A 26,381-nucleotide genomic window follows, 5' to 3' on the forward strand; every position below is an offset into this window, starting at 1 on the left:
CATTATGCCATAATTATGGTTGAGGTCTATTAATAATGTTAAAAAACAGAACTTACAATAAAAATGTTAATGTTTCAATATCCTTCACGGACTCAGTTCTAAGTAACTACAACAACCGAATCATCACATGAATAGTAAAAAAATTATGATTTCCAATACCAATAAAACGGGCAGCATTTACACTAGGGTTGCAGGTTCTGACCTTAAACCTGTAGTGGGAGAAACGAAGCGTTTTGAAGCTTTGAATCAATTGATTCGCCAATTGATTCACTGTTCCGCTGGCGACCCCTGCTGGTCAGAACAGTGTAATGCAGCGAAACCTCGTGCAGAAAAACACATTTTACAAACCAACTGCAATGTTTCATTGAAGCAATCATCTATTAAATGCAATTAACACATATATATGAAGTATCTCTATAATATTAGTTATTTTATTATATTATAGGGCTTGTATCGTTTGTTTTATGGTGAGTTGGCCAATCAAAACAGACTTTTAACTACAACTCTTCCTTTTACATAATTTGTCATGAAAGGTGTCATTAAATGTCTACAAATGTATAAAACTGATCAGAGATCAGGTAAAATCATATACAGACACTGGTTCATGGGTTCACGGAGATCATCGCCCCCTAGTGACTCGTTTGCTGAAATCACGTGACTTTGCTCCGACTCCGAGTCACTGGTTCAGATCCAATGATTCACTCAGGATCCGAAGCTTTATGAAGCGTGTTTCGAAAGCGCCCGTCAGTGAGTGAGTGAGTCCAGAATCATAACTGTCGCTGTGAGCTGATGACATTGAAGCGTTCTGTTCATGAATACAAAGCTGAAGGACTCTTTCGCGCGCTAATAACATGTCAGCGATCGTTCCCGCCGCTAGTAAAGCAACGGCTGCTGTAAGTGACGTCATCAGCGCTATACTGCCCTCAGATTTTGGGGTTTAAATGTTATATACTTTTAGCTTGTTGTGTGTTTCCCCCTCCAGGTGATATTCCTCCACGGCCTGGGAGACACAGGGTAAACCGTATCTCGATTATGTGTCATGATTGAATGAAGTCTGATGAAGTGTTTGACAGGTTGTGCTCTCCTCAGACACGGCTGGGCTCAAGCTCTGGCGGCCATCAGGGCTCCTCATGTCAAGTACATCTGCCCTCATGCGTATGTAATACACATACATTTATATTTATTTAGCACATTGTCATATGGGTCATTCCTGTTATGCTGTACCACGTGACCTGATATTTGCCTGTGTTATTGTTATTATGCCTTTTCTGAAAAATGCTTGACCCCGTGAAATCATAATTATTACATTCAAACTTTTACATTCAACTAACAAGTGGCAGTATAAAGGAAAAACTGTTAATAAGGAATATTATACAAATGATGTTGAAGGCATATTAAGGAATAATAACCCTCTGGTGCTCTTCGCGTGACGGTCAAAAATGACCGAATTTTTGTTTGTTTTTTTTCAATGAAAGGATATTTTAGTTTGATGTTTTTTATTGAATCTTTTGTATTTTTAGGGGATTTTATGGTACTACATTATATTTACGTTGTATTTATAATCCATTTATTCACGTTTTGAGCATAGACCTGAAAATGTAATTTCCACCTTAAACTGTCGTAAATCTTGAATGCTTTAAAGCACAGACTGAAGTTTGATCTCTTTTCAAAGACGACACCTGGCACATTATTGCTGAAGTTAAAAAAAGTTTACTTAAAAAAAGTTACTATAAAATAAAATTAATAAAAGTTATTTTATGTTTATTGTTATGACTCTTTTTTTTTTTTCAGATGTAATGTATATTTTCAAAAACACGTTTTACTCTAAAACTGCAAGAAAATCAAAGCCATAAATCTAAACAAGTTGTGTTCCAAAGTTGAGGTTGATATCTCAGTAAATGAGCGTTCAGTGAGATGTTGTTCGGCTGTAGTACCAAACGCTTCCACTAGAGGAAACTCGTCTCCCGTTCATTTCCAATGCGCTCATTTTTGACGAGAGGAGCTCAAGTGTGACTATTGTTTACAGACCATTAAACCTGTTTGAATCATGTCCGTGATTTTTTTTGTGTTCACACAGCAAGTGCCAAAACGTTTACCAAGTTTCGTACCATTCCGATGAAGTAAAAAAAAAAAATTTGACATGCTTTTATCGCTTATTAATAGACATTAACAAGATTACAAGATGCTATGTAAGTCTCATGTGTCCCCAGAATGTTTCAGATAATTTATTACACCGTTTTTTGAGTAGAAGGAAAAACGTGCTGTTTTCTTGCATGTATCTTTAAATGCAAATGAGCTGCTGCTCCCCGCCCCCTTTCCAGAAGAGGGCGGAGCCTGTATGAATCAAACAACAAAAGAAACACAGAAAACCACTCACTGCTCTTGACTGAATAACTTTAGTAGTTTTAATAAGAATTAATTTCTTACTTGAATGCTGCTGTGAAACGCTCTGGCGAGGAGATAAACATGGCGGACTCACTCAGGGCGGGTCTATGCTAATAGGGCGGAGTCCGACAGAACTTGTGGGCGTGGCCTTAGCATTTATGACATCACAAAAGCTACAATCTTCAACTTTTTCTGAGACACTGCTTATGATTTATGGGGATTAAGAAAAGAGGAGTGTGTGTATGTTCACCATCATCAGTGGTTGTGTTCACACACTGCTGACACATGTTCAAACAACTTCATTTTGCATAATAGTCCCTTTAAGCACAAATTCAATTTAGCTTGAAGATGTTAAAGTGGGGTTTATTTTTTTGTGTATTTACATTTATGAATGTAAACAAAAGTAAGTTTATACCTAAACTTGCTTCGGACATATTTTAGTCATTAATATAAAACCCCCGAAAAGAATATGTTTACAAGATTAAAGCAGTACATTCAGGATAATTCAATCATTTTTATTATGATTTAAATAAGATTGAGTTAAGGGACAAATGAGTTTTGGACAAAGCTTCACACAGTGAGCAGGATCTGTCAGTGACGGGAACATCTGTAAATAATTGGTAAGATTTTTCTTTAACTTTATTCCTTAAGAAAAATTTCAGAGCAGGTGCAGCCTGTTAAACGAGACCAGAGAAACGAAGTGTTTTTAATCGACTGATCCGCTCAATGATTCAGTGTTCCGCTGGCGACCCCTGCTGGTCAAACAGTGTAAATGCAGCGAAAACTCAGTCAAAACAGCTTTTACAAACCAGCACTGTTTCACTGAAGCTCATCTATTAGCTGTCATTAACACATCACCTGATAACACTAGATATGAGTTTGGCAGTCTGATGCGCACTGATCTCTGGGTAAAGACTAAAGCTTCACGAAGCCCTAACCCAAACCAGAGAGGTCGTACCCTTCACTCACTCTCCACTCTGTGCATTACATATACAGGAGCGACTCGTGCACTTACTTTCTCTTCCTTTCTTTCTTTCTTTCTTTCTCATGTTGTTGTTTTCCTGTAACTGACCGTGAAAGTCCAGTCATGCCGGTGTCCCTCAACATGAACATGGCGATGCCTTCCTGGTGAGACACACACAACTCTACAACTACACACACAACTACACAACTCTACAACTACACACACCCCTCTACAACTACACACACTCCTCTACAACTACACACACAACTCTACAACTACACACACTCCTCCTCTACACACACCCCTCTACAACTACACAACTCTACAACTACACACACCCCTCTACAACTACACACACTCCTCTACAACTACATACACAACTCTACAACTACACACACTCCTCCTCTACACACACTCCTCTACAACTACACAACTCTACAACTACACACACAACTCTACAACTACATACACAACTCTACAACTACACACACAACTCTACAACTACATACACAACTCTATAACTACATACACAACTCTACAACTACACACACAACTCTACAACTACACACACTCCTCCTCTACACACACTCCTCTACAACTACACAACTCTACAACTACACACACAACTCTACAACTACATACACAACTCTACAACTACACACACTCCTCTACAACTACACAACTCTACAACTACACACACAACTCTACAACTACATACACAACTCTACAACTACACACACTCCTCCTCTACACACACTCCTCTACAACTACACAACTCTACAACTACACACACAACTCTACAACTACATACACAACTCTACAACTACATACACAACTCTACAACTACACACACTCCTCCTCTACACACACTCCTCTACAACTACACAACTCTACAACTACACACACAACTCTACAACTACATACACAACTCTACAACTACATACACAACTCTACAACTACACACACAACTCTACAACTACACACACTCCTCCTCTACACACACTCCTCTACAACTACACACACTACTCTACAACTACACACACAACTCTACAACTACACACACTCCACCTCTACAACTACTCACACAATTATACAACTACTCACACAATTATACAACTACACACACAACTGTACAACTACACACACTCCTCTACAACTACACACACACAACTCTACAACTACACACACAACTCTACAACTACACACACTCTACAACTACACACACTCCTCTACAACTACACACACAACTCTACAACTACACACACTCCGCCTCTACAACTACACACACAACTCTACAACTACACACACTCCTCTACAACTACACACACTCCGCCTCTACAACTACACACACAACTCTACAACTACACACACTCCCTACAACTACACACACAACTCTACAACTACACACACTCCCTACAACTACACACACTCCGCCTCTACAACTACACACACAACTATACAACTACACACACAACTCTACAACTACACATACTCCTCTACAACTACACACACTCCTCTACAACTACACACACAACTCTACAACTACACACACACCCCTCTACAACTACACACACTCCTCTACAACTACACACACAACTCTACAACTACACACACAACTATACAACTACACACACAACTCTACAACTACACATACTCCTCTACAACTACACACACTCCTCTACAACTACACACACTCCTCTACAACTACACACACAACTCTACAACTACACACACTCCGCCTCTACAACTACACATACTCCTCTACAACTACACACACACCCCTCTACAACTACACACACTCCTCTACAACTACACACACAACTCTACAACTACACACACAACTCTACACACACGACTCTACAACTACACACTCCTCCTCTGCAACTACACACACTCAACTACACACACAACTCTCTACAACTACACACACTCCTCTACAACTACACACACAACTCTACACACACAACTCTACAACTACACACACAACTCTACAACTACACACAACTACACACACTCCTCTACAACTACACACACAACTCTACTTACTACACACTTCCCTGATGTGCTTCTTAGGTTTGACATAATTAGCCTCCGTCCTGATGCTGAGGAAGATGAGTCTGGAATCAGAAGAGCCGCTGAGAGCAGTTGAGTATAATATAAACTAGCGAAATAATAATATAAACTAGCGAAATAATAATATAAACTAGCGAAATAATAATATAAACTAGCGAAATAATAATATAAACTAGCGAAATAATAATATAAACTAGCGAAAGAACGACTGAACGCTGAGTCTGCCATGACATGTGAACGACTGAGTTTGTCCGCAGTCAAAGCACTGATCGATGAAGAAGTGAAGAACGGGATTCCTTCTCACAGGATTGTGTTGGGAGGCTTTTCTCAGGTTAGGACAGTGTCTCTCTCTCTCTCTCTCTCTCTCTCTCTCTCTCTCTCTCTGTTTACAATGACTCCGCCCACCAGTGTCTGATTGGTCCAGATGAAATGTCTGATAACAGGAAAATTAAACATATTCTTTTTCCTCTGAGACTTTAAAGCTATAACCCTCAAACTTGGCTCAGACCTCCAGACTGTTCAGACTCGCGTTACTGTCTCTTTTCTAACTGATGCGACTCACGGTTTTCCTAAAAATGATGATTAAATGGAAAAATCCCATAGACTTACATTGACGAAAAATTCAAACTCCAACTGACAAAAATGTTAGCAAGATGCTAAAACATGCTAGTGATGTTTTAATTTATGTTAAAATATGCTATCAATATGTTAAATCATGCTAGAAACATGATGGCAATGTGCTAAATCATGCTAGCATCATATTAAATTGTGCTAGCAGTGTGCTCATTCATGCTAGAAACATGTTAACGTGCTAAATCATGTGCTATAACACGTTAGCTAATGCTAAAACATACAAGCAATGTGTTAAATCATGTTAGAAACATGCTAGCAACATGTTAGCACCAAACTAAATTATACTAGAAACATGCTAATAATATATTAAATCATATTAGCAATGTCTTAATTTCTGCTATAAACATGTTAATGTGCCAATTTATGTTTAGAAACATGCTAGCAATGTGCTAAAGAATACTAGCAACCCGTTAAAACTTGATAGCAATGAGCTGATTTGTGTTAGCAACATGCTAAATCATGGTAACAGTGTGTTAATTCTAAAAACATACTAGCAACCATCTAAAACATGTTAGCAACATGCTAAAACACCATAGCAACCTATCTGTCGGTCTGTCTTTTATTTTTGATGGACTTTATTGCCTTCAAAACGGTTAATCTTCAGTCTTTTAAAGCTTCTTCACACTGTGTGTGTGTGTGTGTGTGTGTGTGTAGGGTGGAGCGCTCTCTCTCTACAGCGCGCTGACGGCGCGGCAGAAGCTAGCGGGTGTCGTAGCTCTTAGCTGCTGGCTGCCCCTCAGGAACTCGCTCTCACAGGTCGGGGAATATCCAGATCACAGCATCACAGAACACGTTTCACACATGCTTCAATACCATCATATTCATGCACAGTTTATCAGTGCATGTTATTAAAAAATGTCTTCATAATCTTATATCCAAATGTAATACCGTCCATCACCTCTGAAACTTTTCTTTTATTCTAACGCCACAATGTTAAGTCACCTTTATTTATATAGCGCTTTATACTATATAGATTGATTCAAAGCTGCTTTACAGTGATAAACAGAAACTTAATAATCAATGATGCACTTTAATTCTGCTGTAAAGAAGACAAACTGCCAAAGTACGAAGGGTTGCGAATGCCGTTTAAAGGAGTCGTTCACTTCAGAATTAAAATGTCCTGATAGTTTACTCTCCCCCTCGTCATCCAAGATGTTCATGTGTTTCTTTCTTCAGTGGAAAAGAAATGAAGGTTTTTGAGGAAAACACTCCAGGATGTTTCTCCATATAGTGTCTTCAATGGGGTCCAACGGGTCGAAGGTCCAGATGTGAGATTCAGTGCAGCTTCAAAGTCTCGACACGATCCAGCCGAGGAATAAGAGTCTCATCTAGACAAACCAGCCGACATTTCATAACAAATAAACATTTATATACTTTTAACCACTAATGCTCGTCTTGCTCTCGCTGTGATGCGACACACATTACGTAATCAGGTTGAAAGGTCAAGCGGGACGTAGGCGTAAAAACCGACCCAGTGTTTATAAAGCGAACGTGCAAAGACTGAGTCAAACGCCATTCACAAATAAATAAATAAAAGTTAAAACAACGATTTCGGACGATTTTGAAGTTGGAGGAGAAAATTAGATGAGAGTTTTTCTCCCTACTCTACATTCCTGAACCGGAACACGCGTGACCTTTCAACCTGATGACGTAATGTGTGTCGCATCACAGCGAGTGGAAGACGAGCGTTTGTGGTTAAAAAGTATTTTTGTTATAAATGTCGGCTGGTTTGTCTAGATGAGACTCTTATTCCTCGGCTGGAACGTGTCGAGACTTTGAAGCTGCACTGAAACTCACATCTGGACCTTCGACCCGCTGGACCCCATTGAAGACACTATATGGAGGAACATCCTGGAGTGTTTTCCTCAAAAACCTTCATTTCTTTTCCACTGAAGAAAGAAACACATGAACATCTTGGATGACGAGGGAGAGAGTAAACTATCAGGACATTTTAATTCTGAAGTGAACGACTCCTTTAATGTCATGTGTGTGTTTCTCCTCTGTTCTCTCTCACACTAACTCAGTCAGTGATCATCAGTAATAAGGAGATCTCGGTGCTGCAGTGTCACGGTGAAGCAGATCCTCTCGTTCCTCCGATCTTAGGCAGTCTCACTGTGGAGAAACTCAAGATGATGCTCAACCCCTCCAACATCACCTTTAAAACCTATCCTGGGATGCCTCACAGCGCCTGTCCCGAGGTTCGAGGAAACCAAGATCTCGTTATACTGGAGTTAGAGCGGAAAGAGATCATGATCTCGATTCAAACACACACATGATCTAATTCCTGAACCACACACACACACTCACACACACACACACACACACACACACAACGTTCTGATCCGGAGAGAGCAGTTGTCATGTACAGATATACTTCACACCAGTCTTTTCAACTACACATTATCATTATTTTTCTCTTACAAATATTCATATTATGACAGAAGAACTGGGATAAAAGTTTATAGTTCGGATATAAACACTGATGTTTACAGTAGTGATCAAAATAGAGCAAATCACCTTTTGAAAGTACTGCAACTTGACGCTTCAAATAACGATTGCATCGATTACTCTGTTACACCAGTAGATGGCGACAAGAGACCGTTAAAGTATGTGTTATAATTCTTTTAAAAGATTCATTCAAAAAACGCTGATTCATCCAGTAATGAAACAATGGTGTATTTATGAGTGAGTCATTGAATCATTCACTCAACCCAATTTGTTATTAATATTTCAAATTAATTAAATATTTTGAATAGACATTTTGTCAGAACCTCTAGGATATTACGTTATTTTGTTAAGTTTGTTTAAAACCTAAAAAAAAATCATGATTCTCAGTTCATCCAGGATCGTGCAGCTCTACCTGAAATACATAATCTCTGTTCCTAATCTATGGAGTCGCCTCACCAGTAACTGCATCGGAAGCTCATCAAGGCCGTTCTGGGGTTCTTCATAACGAGGAACAGCCTTAATTTGCTCCCTGTGTGCTCGTTAAGGTTTGGAACAGAGGAGCTGAATGCATTATTGGACCCTTTTCACATTTCCGGGGTTCACAGAAGCCATCATGCTTCGGGAACTTCTATAGCGATGAACGGGAGATTATTTTTTGTATTTTATGGAAGCTTGTTTCTGCCACAAAATAAAACATTTTAAAAGATAATTGCGACGTTTTGTCTCACAATTGCGAGCTTACATCTCGCAATTCTGACTTTTTTTCTCGCAATTGCGACTTTATATCTCAGAATTGCGACTTTATATCTCGCAATTGCGACTTTATTTCTCAGAATTGCGACTTTATATCTCAGAATTGCGACTTTATATCTCGCAATTGCGACTTTATATCTCGGAATTGCGACTTTATATCTCCCAATTGCGACTTTATTTCTCAGAATTGCGACTTTATATCTCCCAATTGCGACTTTATTTCTCAGAATTGCGACTTTATATCTCGCAATTGCGACTTTATTTCTCAGAATTGCGACTTTATATCTCAGAATTGCGACTTTATATCTCGCAATTGCGACTTTATATCTCAGAATTGCGACTTTATATCTCAGAATTACGACTTTATATCTCCCAATTGCGACTTTGTTTCTCAGAATTGCGACTTTATATCTCGCAATTGCGACTTTATTTCTCAGAATTGCGACTTTATATCTCCCAATTGCGACTTTATTTCTCAGAATTGCGACTTTATATCTCGCAATTGCGACTTTATTTCTCAGAATTGCGACTTTATATCTCAGAATTGCGACTTTATATCTCGCAATTGCGACTTTATATCAGAATTGCGACTTTATATCTCAGAATTACGACTTTATATCTCCCAATTGCGACTTTATTTCTCAGAATTGCGACTTTATATCTCGCAATTGCGACTTTATTTCTCAGAATTGCGACTTTATATCTCCCAATTGCGACTTTATTTCTCAGAATTGCGACTTTATATCTCGCAATTGCGACTTTATTTCTCAGAATTGCGACTTTATATCTCAGAATTGCGACTTTATATCTCGCAATTGTGACTTTATTTCTCAGAATTGCGACTTTATATCTCCCAATTGCGACTTTATTTCTCAGAATTGCGACTTTATATCTCGCAATTGCGACTTTATTTCTCAGAATTGCGACTTTATATCTCAGAATTGCGACTTTATATCTCGCAATTGCGACTTTATATCTCAGAATTGCGACTTTATATCTCAGAATTACGACTTTATATCTCCCAATTGCGACTTTGTTTCTCAGAATTGCGACTTTATATCTCGCAATTGCGACTTTATTTCTCAGAATTGCGACTTTATATCTCCCAATTGCGACTTTATTTCTCAGAATTGCGACTTTATATCTCGCAATTGCGACTTTATTTCTCAGAATTGCGACTTTATATCTCAGAATTGCGACTTTATATCTCGCAATTGCGACTTTATATCTCAGAATTGCGACTTTATATCTCAGAATTACGACTTTATATCTCCCAATTGCGACTTTATTTCTCAGAATTGCGACTTTATATCTCGCAATTGCGACTTTATTTCTCAGAATTGCGACTTTATATCTCCCAATTGCGACTTTATTTCTCAGAATTGCGACTTTATATCTCGCAATTGCGACTTTATTTCTCAGAATTGCGACTTTATATCTCAGAATTGCGACTTTATATCTCACAATTGTGACTTTATATCTCAGAATTGCGACTTTATTTCTCAGAATTGCGACTTTATATCTCAGAATTACGACTTTATATCTCCCAATTGCGACTTTATTTCTCAGAATTGCGACTTTAATTTTTAACAATTCTGACTTCATATCTTGCAATTGTGAGAAAAAAAGTCAGAATTGTGAGATAAAAAGTCATAATTATTATTATTTATTTATTATTTAGTGGCTGAAACAAGCTTCCATAGTATTCCTATTTTCTCCAACAGCAAAATAAAACAATCCATGATATATCGAGAGATTGTATTCAGCCGTCAGACGAGAGAATGATGTGAAATGTGCCGTCACTCCCTCGGCTATTATTAGAAACATTTTTGCTTATTAGGTCATATAACAGTAAGTATAGTGTTATAAGTGTCTATAAAACATTTTTTTAATAGATTTTCAGTTAAGTGTTGAACAGTTTGTGAAAAAGGTCCATTTTAACATGAAATGTTTTCAACTGATTCTCTTCTCCGTTTCTCACAACAGGAAATGATGGACATCAAACAGTTTATTGAGCGGCAGCTTCCCCCAATCAGTCCATGAATCATCATTCTCCAATCAGACATCTGAACACTTCCAAACTCAACATGAACTGAAAACAGTGTTTATAATGGAAATAATGTACTTTCAAAAAAAAATATGATTAAGTGAAAACTGAATGTAATGTTTTGTAAATGTTATTTACAATTAAATGAAAATCTATTATAGTTTGATTTATTTGAGGCTCTATTTATGGGTGTTTGATCAGGGTTGGAGAAAATCTCTGCAGTAAAGTAAATCTCATGGGCCAGATTTGCCAAGCCCTGAATAATTATCTGTATATATATAATTCTATAATTCTGTTGTCTTTGAACTATAGTTAAAATGCACCAATATGTACAGACAAGCATTTATGATAAACTAAAATATACTATTTTACTATGTGATTGCATCAATTTGCATGAAAAATCAGTAATATATACGTACATGCATACATATACAGTGTGCTCCACAAATATTGGAAGCCATACAGGAAGTCATGACATCACTTCCTGATCACTATGGTGAACTTAAACACACACATCCTTCAGTTTGACCTTCAGTTTGAAGGGGTGCCAATCATTTTGGCACATAGGTTTTTTTTTATTTATTTTTTATGGTTTACATTTATATTTTGAGTAAATTAACTTCAATTAAAAGTTAGGTTTTTGTGAATATTTTGAATGAAAGATTAGAGGAGAAATGGCACAAACCATTTTTTAGTCAGTTTTACTCATATTTGCCAAGCGAGCCCACTGTATATATCATTTTGACTGCCAGCATTGTTTAATTGTGTTTGTAATTATGTTTGTTATGAGCAGATATCTTAAATCCTACAACTTCCATTTAGATGTAGGATTAATTCTGGATTAGTTTTTAATACTGTTTTTAAATCAAGGATTGCACATGGGACATTAAAAACAGTTTTCTTTTTGTACTTTATTGTTAATTTTCTCTTTTTGTACAGTTTATACAGTATACATAAGTTTATAAAATGCATTAATTGCATCAAGTCATAAACAGATGAGATGGTGATCTCCACAGATCGATGTCAGTCCTGCTTTGGTGTGAGTCGGTGCAAGATCTCATTATCTCATTTCACATATAAATGGTAAATCCTCTAGACTGAGACTAATAGAAGCACCAGTGTTTCATGACACCTGTTTAAGCCTATCCTAGTGTGTGAGGCAAGGCACAATCACGGTTCTGCCATTTTAAGTGTATATCCGAGCACAGATAGTTCTATGAACAATGCAACAACTTTTTAAGTGAATGACTTACAAGCGTCTCTAAGGCTTCATCTACACCTGGACCCAGTTGTTCAAAAGGAATCTGATTTTGGCAACAAAAAAGGATTCTGAAATAAGATTAGATCACAAAATCCAATCTTGGCTTTGATCTGGCTTTTGATCATGACTGCATGGCTGGAACTTTAGAAAAGCTGCAACAACGAGCATCTTAAGATGATTTAAGAGAAAATGGCTGAAAAAAATCATAAATACAGTCACTAGTAATGATTTAATGGTTTATCACTTTCAACCAATAGGTGGCGCTGTGACCAAACTGATGTGGTGTGTTCAGAGTGAAGTGACAATGACACAAGCAAAGTTTGGTGCCGAAGCGTTGAGAGATAAAGCCTCAGAGTCGGTTTGGCATCATGCCATTAAATATGTCGATGCGGAATTCAACAACCGTTTCGTCTAGTAACTTGAAATCCGTAACTTTTTGCCAGCATGGTCTGAAGATGATACTATTCAATTTTGGTGAAATTCGGACCACCAGTTTGAAAAATATATATTTTTTTTAAATAAAATCAAAATGGTGGACAGAGAGTTTGGCAGACTGGGGCAAAATTGGTATTAATGTTCTCAGCGTGACCCAAGGAATCAGTTAAGACCAGTTTCATAGCATAATTTAATCAAAAGTTAAATCAAAATTAGCCTTTTTGTAAATTTCATCATAACTTATGATCACAGGGTGGCGCTGTCTCGAACCTTTTTGTGTACCTTCAGGGCATGGTGCTGAAGACGTATAGAGTTTCGTTACGCTTTCGTAAAATATAGCATTTTAAGATCAAAATGGCTGACGCCCAAAATTCTGCACCGAATCTAAAGAGACAAATTTTGTGATTTTTTTGGAAACCTGTAAATTTTCCATATCTCCTGAGCACTAGGTGGCACTGCCCTGAAACTGTCAATTCGAATCAACTTGAATTCCATAACTTTTTGTCGGCATGGTCTGAAGATGATCTGGTTAAATTTTTGTGTAAATCAGAGCAACGGTCTAGGGAGAGTTAGAAAAATCAAAATGGCGGAAGAATTTCCCAGACTGAAAATGACGTCATAGGCAACAGAGTCGCCTTGAGCCAAAGAATCGTTTCTAGCCCTTATGGTTCAAAAGTTAACATAAACATAAGTGCAACTTTGGACAGTTGGTGGCGCTAGAGGGAATGAGTTAGAGACTCCAAATTTGCTGTGGTGACAGTTCAGACTGTCCTCTGTCAGTGTGCCAAATTTCATAACTTTCCCGCAAGCGCTTCAATGGGCTGCCATAGACTCCCAGAGCGGAGGAAGAAGAAGAAGAAAAACGCCAACGATTACACACCTTCAGTGCTTGGCCCCTAATTAGCAGTAGACATTAAGCTTTTCGGTAGCATCCAGTAAAATAAAAAACAGATTTTGGTGCCATAAAATCCCCAAACAGCTGTAGATATCAAATAAAATGAGTTTAATTTAAAGTGTTTTTTTGTTTTGTTTTTTTAAATCACTGTCTGAGCATTGGCACAATCATGAGAGATGAACCAGTCAAAAGTTCTTTGTGAGCGAACGCAAAGTTTCTCGGGTGAACGCTACACAAAACTTTTCTGGGAGAACGCAAAAGCATTAAAAACTATTTTTTATCCCCCATCTCATATTTTGTCCTATCACCATGACGTAGAGCATGATTTGGTAATCTGAAAAAGTGTGTTTCTGGATCAGGCGGATCCAATCCAATATTGCTTTGAAAAACCGGCACGGATATCAAATGGATTCCCTGATCCTGGATAGCAAAACGTGGGATTTTCAAATCCAGATCATTCTGATCCAGATTAACCTTTTTGAACAACTGGGCGCTGGTATGTAATCCATTCACAAGTTTAAATAGGGCCCAAGATATACGTATGTGACTGGATCACTCAGACCACATCTGAAGTTGAAAACTTCAATGGAAACATTGGGAGTTCATTTTGAGTCCAGGAATTCACTCCCTCGCCACCCTGGACTGGTGCTGTCCCGCATCGGACACGGACTGCTGAAGTCCTGGGGTTTGTGGCACCAAGTCTTTCCCAGCAGGTCCTTCAGGTCCTGCAAGTTGCGAGGTCAGGCCTCCATGATCAGATTTGTTGGTCCAGCGCTTCCCATAGATGCTCGATTGGATTGAGATCTGGGGAATATCGATGCTCGATTGGATTGAGATCTGGGGAATATCGATGCTCGATTGGATTGAGATCTGGGGAATATCGATGCTCAGTTGGATTGAGATCTGGGGAATATCGATGCTCGATTGGATTGAGATCTGGGGAATATCGATGCTCAGTTGGATTGAGATCTGGGGAATATCGATGCTCAGTTGGATTGAGATCTGGGGAATATCGATGCTCGATTGGATTGAGATCTGGGGAATATCGATGTTCAGTTGGATTGAGATCTGGGGAATATCGATGCTCAGTTGGATTGAGATCTGGGGAATATCGATGCTCGATTGGATTGCGATCTGGGGAATATCGATGCTCAGTTGGATTGAGATCTGGGGAATATCGATGCTCGATTGGATTGAGATCTGGGGAATATCGATGCTCGATTGGATTGAGATCTGGGGAATATCGATGCTCGATTGGATTGAGATCTGGGGAATATCGATGTTCAGTTGGATTGAGATCTGGGGAATATCGATGCTCAGTTGCTTCTCAAAGCGTTCCTGAACCACACGTTCAGAGGTCTTGTGGAGTTCATGCTTCGGTTTCTGGGGACCTACATGATTATTATTAGGCGTGTGTTTTGCAGTACTATGATGTATGTAGCACGAAATCGGAGACCCTTCGGTCAACAAAATGCAATAAAAGTAGATGCATTTGAGAATCGTGTAAATACCTGGGGTCTCGTTTATAAAACTGTGTGAACGCCAGAACCTGCGCAAAATTCCCTTTATAAACCCAGTCAGCGGAAGATTGTGCACATGCGTCTCCTCCCCGAAATAACCATACAGTATATGAGCTTACAATGCCTCGTTTTCCTGTGCATATCCTCATCTGCATATCATTTGCATATGCTTATTCATCCACGTGATACCACGTTTACCGGTACAAGACATTGGGAAAATATGAGATACAGATGTGCGTCACATTACATCGCTTAAAAGCATTTAGTAGCCTATCCTTGCCTTGTTTTTGAATAAATAAATAAATCAAATAGTATAAAACACATTTTAGAGAAAGTTTTTCTCAATCTTTTCCACTGGCCAAATAGTATTTTTAATTGGCTTTATATTTGTAATGCAATCAGATAGGCCTTATTGTGCATTATTGATCATTATTTGTGAGAAAATATTTCCTCAGAGCACGAGTTCTGCTATTATCATGCGCTGAGCAAACATTAAATCTCATCATGCCACAGGAAAAGTGTTCAAAAGCAGCGCATCCACTACAAATATTACTATTTATTAGAATTTAACATTTTTTATAACTTCTCGGTTATGATTTCATCTAATTTAAGTGCTTAACTCCATCAATGAGAATGGCATATTTATTCTAAATGTGTAAATTAGATAGTTTAAATCTATTTAATGTATTTAAACTGTTATAGTGAACATCACTGTATTTATGATTAGGACTCATAAAGAATATTAAAGTGGTTTTCCTTCATCAGTCCCTCAGATCTCCATCGGTGTCGCCAAACGGCTCCGTCTCCAATGTTCGTACGCATGTCTCAGAGGTTACTTACAGATGTACTTACACATTCTCCCGTCAAGTTTGTTTTTATAAATCACACCGTATGCGTGGGAAGTGGCGTACGGCTCTTTCTGTTTTGTGCGACGCTACGGTTATAAATGAGACCCCAGATGGGTCTTGTCTGACCTGATCACCTGGGATGAGAGGTACGTGCAAACAGGGATCTATGAGGTCTACAGGGAAGCGTGTCTGAAGTGTGTATGTTCGTATGTGTGTGTTAGGACTCGCTGGGCGTCTGAAAGCTCTGAAGGAGGTCTGCGTACATGCTGGAGTTCATGAAGCGAGGGAAGGAGTCTCTCTGCATGAGCACGTAGATCTGCTGCTGCGCCTCGTCAAACGTGCAGGTGGAGGGCTCCTGCATGTTGTTGTGGATCACTTCACGCACACGCGAGTCCAGGCTCACCTGGATACACAAACACAGGTAATCATGAGCTGTGTTTCCACTGCAGGAATTTTCCCCGGGAACTAGGGACTTTAGGTGTGTTTCGACCGCAGGAACCTGGGTTTAAATGAAGTTCCAGGTAAGAATTTCCCCCTCAGAAAGTTCAGTACTACTTTTTCAAAGTTCAGGAGCTTTCAGGGGCGGGACTTGGGCTCTGAACATGCTGATTGGTTGAGTTAATGCTGCATTTTGATTGGCTGACACCACGCAGTTTGACTCTTTCATTTCAACCACCATTTTTAAAAATCTTTTGCGATGCCTGCAGTACGAAGGAGCTTTCGCACCGGGTAGTTCTAGAGTGGTTCCCCGACAACTAATGGTTCCCTTAGGAAAAAGTAGCCAGTAGGAACTCTGAAGTGACGTAAGACACGCTTGTTGTTGTGACCTTTATTTTGACGGCACTGAGAACGCCAGAGCCTGAGCTCACAGTGTTTGCACTCTCCATGTTCATTAGTTTACGTTAGTTCCTGCGGTGCGAACACGCCAATACCCGGGAACTTCCGCCAATAGTTCTAGAAACTATGAAACGGTTCCTCCGGTGCGAAAGTCCCTTGAGTTGTTTGCTATTCGAATCAACAATGGAGTTTAAAAAATACAACCGATGACGAGGTTCAGGCTTTATTACGCTTAAATTCAGAGGATGAAATCCAGCGGGGACTGGAAAGTGGTGCGCAGTCCTGGACTATTTGCCTAATCTTCACGGTACTGTACACCGCGGTGGAAACGCACACAGAAACAGGTCTGGAGGAAAAGTTCCTGGGACAAATTGTTGGGGGTAATTTCAGTGGAAACGCGGCTATAGATATTCATGTTTAACAACAAAAGTTTAAGCAAAAGCACAGAGCTATCATGTGGAAATGAGCTTATATATACCTCTTTAGGTGACTTTACAGAGACGTAGTCCTCGTATATTTGTTTCACCGTCTGTTCAACCGTGGTTTTGTTGGTCTCTTTCTTTAGATCCTCACAGATGAGCCAGAATTTCAGGTTTTCTTCACTAAACTCAGACTTGAGAAACTGTTGGAAGTGCGAACGACCTTGAGCACTTTTTATCAAGCACTCGAATGACTCTCCCCACGACTGGACCTCCTCCAGAGTGAGCTGAGGCCTAGAGGAGACGGGACATCAGGAACAGATCTTTAACTCTTTACCCATCCGTGTTCTTTAAGAAGTTGCCAGCCAGTGCCAGCATTATTGATCATTTTCACAAAACTTTCATGGACCCCAGAATATTGTGTTGTATGAATATCTGAACATGCTATATATACAGTACATAAAAAAGAAAGAAAGAACAGATCATCTGCTTTTAAACAATAAAACAAACATTTTATTCTCGCTTCATGCATGAAAAAAGCTAAAAAGACTTCGCCCGGATGGGATTCAGATCGATGATCAGACACAGATGGAGTCGATCGAGTCCATCAACACCTCAAAGCTTCAGTCGTTAACCCTTCACGGGTTCCACATTTCATTCAGGAACATTACGCAGTTTTTATTTATACACTGTTGAATGTTTGATGATCGTGTTATTTTACATGTGCGTCAGCAATGCTTCTATCGCTTGTTCTGCTTCTTCTTTGCTTGTTTTTGGATCTGGGGATTCAGTACTCTTTCAGAAGATGTGTAATAACTCCCCCTCCCGTATAACAGTGAAAAACACACTATCTCTGCTTTAGAACATAACACACCATCGATACATGTTCATGACTTTCACACAGTGTAAACATTCACCACACAGGGAGGAAAAAGGCTAATGGATTCTCTAAAGTGAACAGGTGTAATTAATAATTAATAATTTAAATTAATGAGCCGAGATTAGTGTGTTGCCCTATAAAACACTGTTGAACACTGTACACTGTTGGAAAAGGTTTCTCTAAAGGTCCACAGCTTTACAGATTGTTCATCACTGTTGCTACTTTGCATCCTGGTAACAATGCCGAACACACTTGAAGAGCGTCATGAATCACTTTCTGACGCCATATACGCATGTAGGTCCTCAATTCCTTTGGGAAGATTCCTGTGCCGGAGTGCATGTTCACACTGTGTCCAATAAAGACAAGGTCTTGTGTGTTATTTGTCAAGATGGACTGTGATTGTCTATAGTTCTGATTTAGTTAAAAATGTAATTAGTTATAGTTCTGTCATGACCACTCTTGGAGTGTTATGGTAATGGGAATGACAATGTTGATATGTTTCATCTTAGCAGAGTAAAGCTGCTACACTGCAAGTACGGTATTTTGCCAGGCCGGGCAAAGCTTGGGACTTTCTATTGCCAAAATATGCTGTTGTACAATATAGCGTACATGAATTACCTATACAGATCTATACAGGTGGAGCTGGGGAGGGAGGAGGGTTTCTGAAAGCGCTGCACTGCTAAAGCTAATGCTAAACAGTATTTGAAGGTTGAGCAGCGTAACTGAGCGTAACCAGTTAACTCCCGTAACTGGGATGAATCAAAATTCCAACCATTAGGCAAAATGAGGGTTGCAAATATTTTCATCTTCATGTTCAATATATATTTGTTTGTTCAAAACAAACTTTATTAACATTATAAATAAACCTCAAGGAACATTAAATAAATAAAAAGGCATGTCATGACCCATTTAAAATTCCCAAGAGGGATGTTCTTAGCGACTACTTTTGCAATATTTAATTTTTTTAACTTATAACACAACTCACATCTGTTCGATATCAGCCTCCTCTTGTTCTTCTGAGATCGTCGTCATAGTTTTTTCCTCCTTAGCAGAGCGTACTGTCAGACTACACACACACACACACACACACACACACACACACACACACATTATAAAAACATGTTTTCTGTGACGCCTGAATGTCTCCGGAGAGGCTCCTAATGAATACGAGATGTACTCCTAAGCTCAGTCTGCATTAGCCTTAATGAAGTTCTCTAGCACACAGTGAAATATCTCAAACACACTAGACTTATTCTTCAGTTTGCTTAAAATCCGCTGCAAAATGTTTTTTTCACCTGAACTGTACAGAGAATATTATGTATTATATCAAAGTTTACCTAAAGTTGTAAAATCAGTGTTTTACAAAATATTATTCTTCAATGCAGGTTCACACAACAATGTCTGCTCTTGCCTCAACACAACACGCATGTGTCGTGGTTCTCTCATGAACACACGTTGGAGATTAAAGGGATAGTTCACCCAAAAATGAAAATTAGCCCCTGATTTACTATCCCTCAAGCCATCCTAGGTGTATATGACATTCTTCTTTCAGACGAATACAGTCGGAGTTAAAAAAATGTCCAGGCTTTTCCAAGCTTTATAATGACAGTGAAGTCCATAAAAGTGCATCTATCCATGATAAAAGAGCATCTATCCATCATAAAAGTGCATCTATCCATCATAAAAGTGCATCTATCCGTCATAAAAGTGCATCTATCCATCATAAAAGTGCATCTGTCCATCATAAAAGTGCATCTATCATCATAAAAGTGCATCTGTCCATCATAAAAGTGCATCTATCATCATAAAAGAGCATCTATCCGTCATAAAAGTGCATCTATCCATCATAAAAGTGCATCTATCCGTCATAAAAGTGCATCTATCCGTCATAAAAGTGCATCTGTCCGTCATAAAAGTGCATCTATCCGTCATAAAAGTGCATCTATCCGTCATAAAAGTGCATCTGTCCATCATAAAAGTGCATCTATCCATCATAAAAGTGCATCTGTCCATCATAAAAGTGCATCTGTCCATCATAAAAGTGCATCTATCCGTCATAAAAGTGCATCTATCCATCATAAAAGTGCATCTATCCGTCATAAAAGTGCATCTATCCATCATAAAAGTGCATCTGTCCATCATAAAAGTGCATCTATCATCATAAAAGTGCATCTGTCCATCATAAAAGTGCATCTGTCCATCATAAAAGTGCATCTATCCGTCATAAAAGTGCATCTGTCCATCATAAAAGTGCATCTGTCCATCATAAAAGTGCATCTATCCATCATAAAAGTGCATCTATCCATCATAAAAGTGCATCTGTCCATCATAAAAGTGCATCTATACATCATAAAAGTGCATCTGTCCATCATAAAAGTGCATCTGCATCTATCCATCATAAAAGTGCATCTGTCCATCATAAAAGTGCATCTATCCATCATAAAAGTGCATCTGTCCATCATAAAAGTGCATCTATCCATCATAAAAGTGCATCTATCCATCATAAAAGTGCATCTGTCCATAATATAAGTGCATCTATCATCATAAAAGTGCATCTATCCATCATAAAAGTGCATCTATCCATCATAAAAGTGCATCTATCCATCATAAAAGTGCATCTATCATCATAAAAGTGCATCTGTCCATCATAAAAGTGCATCTGTCCATCATAAAAGTGCATCTATCCGTCATAAAAGTGCATCTGTCCATCATAAAAGTGCATCTGTCCATCATAAAAGTGCATCTATCCATCATAAAAGTGCATCTATCCATCATAAAAGTGCATCTGTCCATCATAAAAGTGCATCTATACATCATAAAAGTGCATCTGTCCATCATAAAAGTGCATCTGCATCTATCCATCATAAAAGTGCATCTGTCCATCATAAAAGTGCATCTATCCATCATAAAAGTGCATCTGTCCATCATAAAAGTGCATCTATCCATCATAAAAGTGCATCTATCCATCATAAAAGTGCATCTATCCATCATAAAAGTGCATCTATCCATCATAAAAGTGCATCTATCCGTCATAAAAGTGCATCTGTCCATCATAAAAGTGCATCTGTCCATCATAAAAGTGCATCTGTCCATCATAAAAGTGCATCTATCCGTCATAAAAGTGCATCTGTCCATCATAAAAGTGCATCTGTCCATGATAAAAGTGCATCTATCATCATAAAAGTGCATCTGTCCATCATAAAAGTGCATCTATCCGTCATAAAAGTGCATCTATCCGTCATAAAAGTGCATCTATCCATCATAAAAGTGCATCTGTCCATCATAAAAGTGCATCTATCATCATAAAAGTGCATCTGTCCATCATAAAAGTGCATCTGTCCATCATAAAAGTGCATCTATCCGTCATAAAAGTGCATCTGTCCATCATAAAAGTGCATCTATCCGTCATAAAAGTGCATCTGTCCGTCATAAAAGTGCATCTATCCGTCATAAAAGTGCATCTATCCATCATAAAAGTGCATCTATCCGTCATAAAAGTGCATCTATCCGTCATAAAAGTGCATCTGTCCGTCATAAAAGTGCATCTATCCGTCATAAAAGTGCATCTATCCGTCATAAAAGTGCATCTGTCCATCATAAAAGTGCATCTATCCATCATAAAAGTGCATCTGTCCATCATAAAAGTGCATCTGTCCATCATAAAAGTGCATCTATCCGTCATAAAAGTGCATCTATCCATCATAAAAGTGCATCTATCCGTCATAAAAGTGCATCTATCCATCATAAAAGTGCATCTGTCCATCATAAAAGTGCATCTATCATCATAAAAGTGCATCTGTCCATCATAAAAGTGCATCTGTCCATCATAAAAGTGCATCTATCCGTCATAAAAGTGCATCTGTCCATCATAAAAGTGCATCTGTCCATCATAAAAGTGCATCTATCCATCATAAAAGTGCATCTATCCATCATAAAAGTGCATCTGTCCATCATAAAAGTGCATCTATACATCATAAAAGTGCATCTGTCCATCATAAAAGTGCATCTGCATCTATCCATCATAAAAGTGCATCTGTCCATCATAAAAGTGCATCTATCCATCATAAAAGTGCATCTGTCCATCATAAAAGTGCATCTATCCATCATAAAAGTGCATCTATCCATCATAAAAGTGCATCTATCATCATAAAAGTGCATCTGTCCATCATAAAAGTGCATCTGTCCATCATAAAAGTGCATCTATCCGTCATAAAAGTGCATCTGTCCATCATAAAAGTGCATCTGTCCATCATAAAAGTGCATCTATCCATCATAAAAGTGCATCTATCCATCATAAAAGTGCATCTATCCGTCATAAAAGTGCATCTATACATCATAAAAGTGCATCTATTCATCATAAAAGTGCATCTATCCATCATAAAAGTGCATCTATCCATCATAAAAGTGCATCTGTCCATCATAAAAGTGCATCTATCCATCATAAAAGTGCATCTATCCATCATAAAAGTGCATCTATCCATCATAAAAGTGCATCTATCCATCATAAAAGTGCATCTATCCGTCATAAAAGTGCATCTGTCCATCATAAAAGTGCATCTGTCCATCATAAAAGTGCATCTGTCCATCATAAAAGTGCATCTATCCGTCATAAAAGTGCATCTGTCCATCATAAAAGTGCATCTGTCCATGATAAAAGTGCATCTATCATCATAAAAGTGCATCTGTCCATCATAAAAGTGCATCTATCCGTCATAAAAGTGCATCTATCCGTCATAAAAGTGCATCTATCCATCATAAAAGTGCATCTGTCCATCATAAAAGTGCATCTGTCCATCATAAAAGTGCATCTATCCGTCATAAAAGTGCATCTGTCCATCATAAAAGTGCATCTATCCGTCATAAAAGTGCATCTGTCCATCATAAAAGTGCATCTGTCCATCATAAAAGTGCATCTATCATCATAAAAGTGCATCTGTCCATCATAAAAGTGCATCTGTCCATCATAAAAGTGCATCTATCCATCATAAAAGTGCATCTGTCCATCATAAAAGTGCATCTATCATCATAAAAGTGCATCTGTCCATCATAAAAGTGCATCTGTCCATCATAAAAGTGCATCTATCCGTCATAAAAGTGCATCTGTCCATCATAAAAGTGCATCTATCCGTCATAAAAGTGCATCTGTCCATCATAAAAGTGCATCTATCCATCATAAAAGTGCATCTGTTTATCATAAAAGTGCATCTATCCGTCATAAAAGTGCTACACAGGCTCTGGGGGTTAATAAAGGCCTTCTGAAGTGAAGGGATGTGTTCGTGTAAGAAAAATATCCATATTTAAAACTTTATTGACTAAAATAACTATCTTCCAGTCAACATTTTTTAATATAACTCGGATTGTGTTCGTCTGAAAGAAGAATGTCATTTACGCCTAGGATGACTTGAGTAAATCATGGGCTAATGTTCATTTTTGGGTGAGCTATCCCTTTAAAGACGAGAGTCTCCTCACCAGGAGCAGCTGCAGCAACAGCACCAGCAGAAGCAGCAGGCGTTCGCCGGAGTGTGTGACGGGTCCAGGGTTCGGGACGGAGTGTGTGGCGAGTCCAGGGTTCGGGACGGAGTGTGTATGGAGCCGTCGGGATCCTGCGCTCCACTGGTGTGTTCAGCGCTCTTTCCCATCTCCACCAGTTCAGAGCCCATCAGCTGCAGACACAACTTTCAGCTCACCAGATGCTTTCACACAGGAGAGAAGAGGATCTGTGCAACACATTTAACACTTGTAACGCTTAATCATGCTTAATTAAATGAACCAGGCCTCAGGTGTAAGAGGCCTGCATGCCACAACACACCGGAGACACACAGCAAACACTCATATCCCCAGAGAACAATTACAACACAACACCTGAGATCAACAGATGCTGTTTACATCCACAGCCATTCTTTTAGGATATAATAATCATTTAGAAACTGTTTATTACGTGTTTTTTTTTTTTTGTAATATTGATCAATTAATGCCAAATGCCTCGAAAAAGGACTGCCATGCACATAATGTCTGTTTAATCAAATCAGCTGCATCTTTCATTATGAACATTTCATTATTCATAATGGATTTCAATTTATTTATTGAATAATGACTATATGTATACACACTGACTGACATTCGATACATTTTTCTGTTTCTGTTTATTTATTATATTTGTATGTGGGATGCTGTTTGCGCGACATAAATCAGCCTATAGACGCGCCGCATTGATGCAGAATCTCATATCATATTAATACCGATTTGCCTCACAATATGCAATAATGCACACGTATATATAATTACACCAAAATAAACTCACCTTTTCACCATGTGTGTTGCAGAAAAGACGAACACACGGCTCTCGTTCTGTGCGCGCGAAGCTCTCTCACGCGCGCGCGCATGCGCGTGTCAGTCTGCTTCAGATGCTCTGGCGCGCGCATATCATCACATGGTGATTAGTAATAATCAATCATTTGCAAAGTAATAATCCGAACCCTTATTAGTACAGACAGTATCATAATCTAATATATCTAACTGGTGTTTTTTTACATGTACTGGAATGTTTCCCATGGGATCCCTCGACATCTCAAAGGGTTTATCCTAAAAAAATAAATAGAAATGTATCGATCTTGATCTTGAGGATATAAAGAAAACTTCTTCTTCTTCTTTTTCTAATTATCTGAAAATTACACTGTATTCGGGATAAAAAATTGTCTAAAATTTTGCATTATCAGTCATGCATAAATTATTCGTTATCCTCTTGATTGTGAAATAATTTTACTTTAGTTAATCAGCAAACAGTGAGGGAGGGAGAGAGTACTGAGACGTTCCCTGGTTTTCTGTTTCTTGGGCTGAATCCGAACCCCCCCCCATTCCCTACACTTGTCCACTAATACTGTTCACTTGAGTGAATTCGGGCAGCCGTTGAGCCTACATCAGTTGTTCACTCATTGGTGCAGTGCATTATGGGATTGAATGAGCGCACTTGATAGCGTCCACTATGGTTTTGGACTCCTCAAATGGCCCTATTATAGGGTATAATATTTTCGGATTCAGCCTTGGTTTTGATATATGGCCTTTTTTTAAGGGTATTTTTCTGTCCCCCTTGTTCCAGTGTTTCACTTCCTGTGTTTAGTTCCAGTTTTTTAATCTTTGTTTCAGTAGCTGCCTTGTTTCCATAGTTACCCTCATTAGTTTCCATAGTGATTCACTGTTCACACCTGTTCCTTGTTAGCGCCTTGTTTCCAGGCCCAGTTCTATCTATGGGAGGGTGGGATGGAGGAAAGATAGATGGATTTAACTATATTTATAACATTTTATAACACACCTCTCCATGACAAGACCATCGTTATCTTATTCTCACTTCAAATAAAATACTAGCATTTTATTTAAAGTCCAGTGATAATTTGGAATGAAAACGCGATGGAAGCCTAATGTTACTATAGCAATGAATGCAACTTTAATTGTGTGGAATGAGGCAATTAAATGCACAGAATGTGTTTTTTCATCCCATTGCGCTACTTTTCCTTCGTTTATAAAGTAAACATCACAATAGACGTGATTGACTGTAGCGCTCGCATCTCGCCTCCATGCTTTTGCAGATCATTGTGTGTGACGCGGCTTTCTACTTTTTAAAAATACGTCTCTAGACATGCGTCTCACATTTTTAACAGCAAAAACGCGTCCTATGTGTATAGCCAACAACTCTCTCGTTTCCTGTGAATTAACTGAAGCCCAAAGTTTAATCAGAGAGGCAAATTACTGTCTAATAGTGTTTATGTCTGATAATGTCTTTCTACATTTACCCTTTGCTCTCAATATTATGAACTTAACAAATAAACCTTTTATTTTCTTCCTAAACTATTCTTTGAGTGTGCTTACAGAATAAACATTTCTAACAGAGCAATACTAATGCTTAAAGGGGTGGTATAATGCCCTTTTCACAAGATGTAAAATAAGTCTCTGATGTCCCCAGAGTGTGTGTGTGAAGTTTTAGCTCTA

The 26,381-nt window shown here is 38.5% G+C and overlaps 2 protein-coding genes across 4 annotated transcripts; one reads left to right on the forward strand and one right to left on the reverse strand.

Annotated features, from left to right (window-relative positions):
- The first annotated feature begins 677 nt into the window (after window positions 1–677).
- Window positions 678–14,917, forward strand: lypla1 (lysophospholipase 1). The gene is made up of 9 exons (XM_079865062.1): window positions 678–893; window positions 983–1,014; window positions 1,090–1,155; window positions 3,466–3,513; window positions 5,423–5,493; window positions 5,680–5,753; window positions 6,710–6,811; window positions 8,080–8,253; window positions 11,243–14,917. Exons 1-9 carry the CDS (start codon window positions 852–854, stop codon window positions 11,297–11,299), a joined length of 666 nt encoding a protein of 221 aa, XP_079721188.1. The 5' UTR covers window positions 678–851; the 3' UTR covers window positions 11,300–14,917.
- Window positions 14,918–15,833: 916 nt separating this feature from the next.
- LOC307154874 (regulator of G-protein signaling 20-like) lies at window positions 15,834–24,780 on the reverse strand. Of its 3 annotated transcripts, none has more exons than XM_079865061.1 (5): window positions 24,700–24,780; window positions 23,868–24,061; window positions 19,384–19,464; window positions 17,578–17,812; window positions 15,834–16,665 (listed from the first exon to the last, which is right to left on the reverse strand). In XM_079865061.1, exons 2-5 carry the CDS (start codon window positions 24,056–24,058, stop codon window positions 16,480–16,482), a joined length of 693 nt encoding a protein of 230 aa, XP_079721187.1. In that variant the 5' UTR covers window positions 24,059–24,061; window positions 24,700–24,780; the 3' UTR covers window positions 15,834–16,479. The 3 variants fall into 3 exon arrangements, with proteins under 3 accessions (XP_079721187.1, XP_079721186.1, XP_079721185.1); XM_079865060.1 differs by having other exon boundaries at window positions 15,835–16,665; window positions 23,868–24,115; XM_079865059.1 differs by having other exon boundaries at window positions 15,837–16,665; window positions 23,868–24,091.
- Window positions 24,781–26,381: the final 1,601 nt, after the last annotated feature.

The sequence above is a fragment of the Squalius cephalus genome, assembly GCF_949319135.1.
Source record: "Squalius cephalus genome assembly, chromosome: 3".
Lineage (NCBI taxonomy): Eukaryota > Metazoa > Chordata > Actinopteri > Cypriniformes > Leuciscidae > Squalius > Squalius cephalus.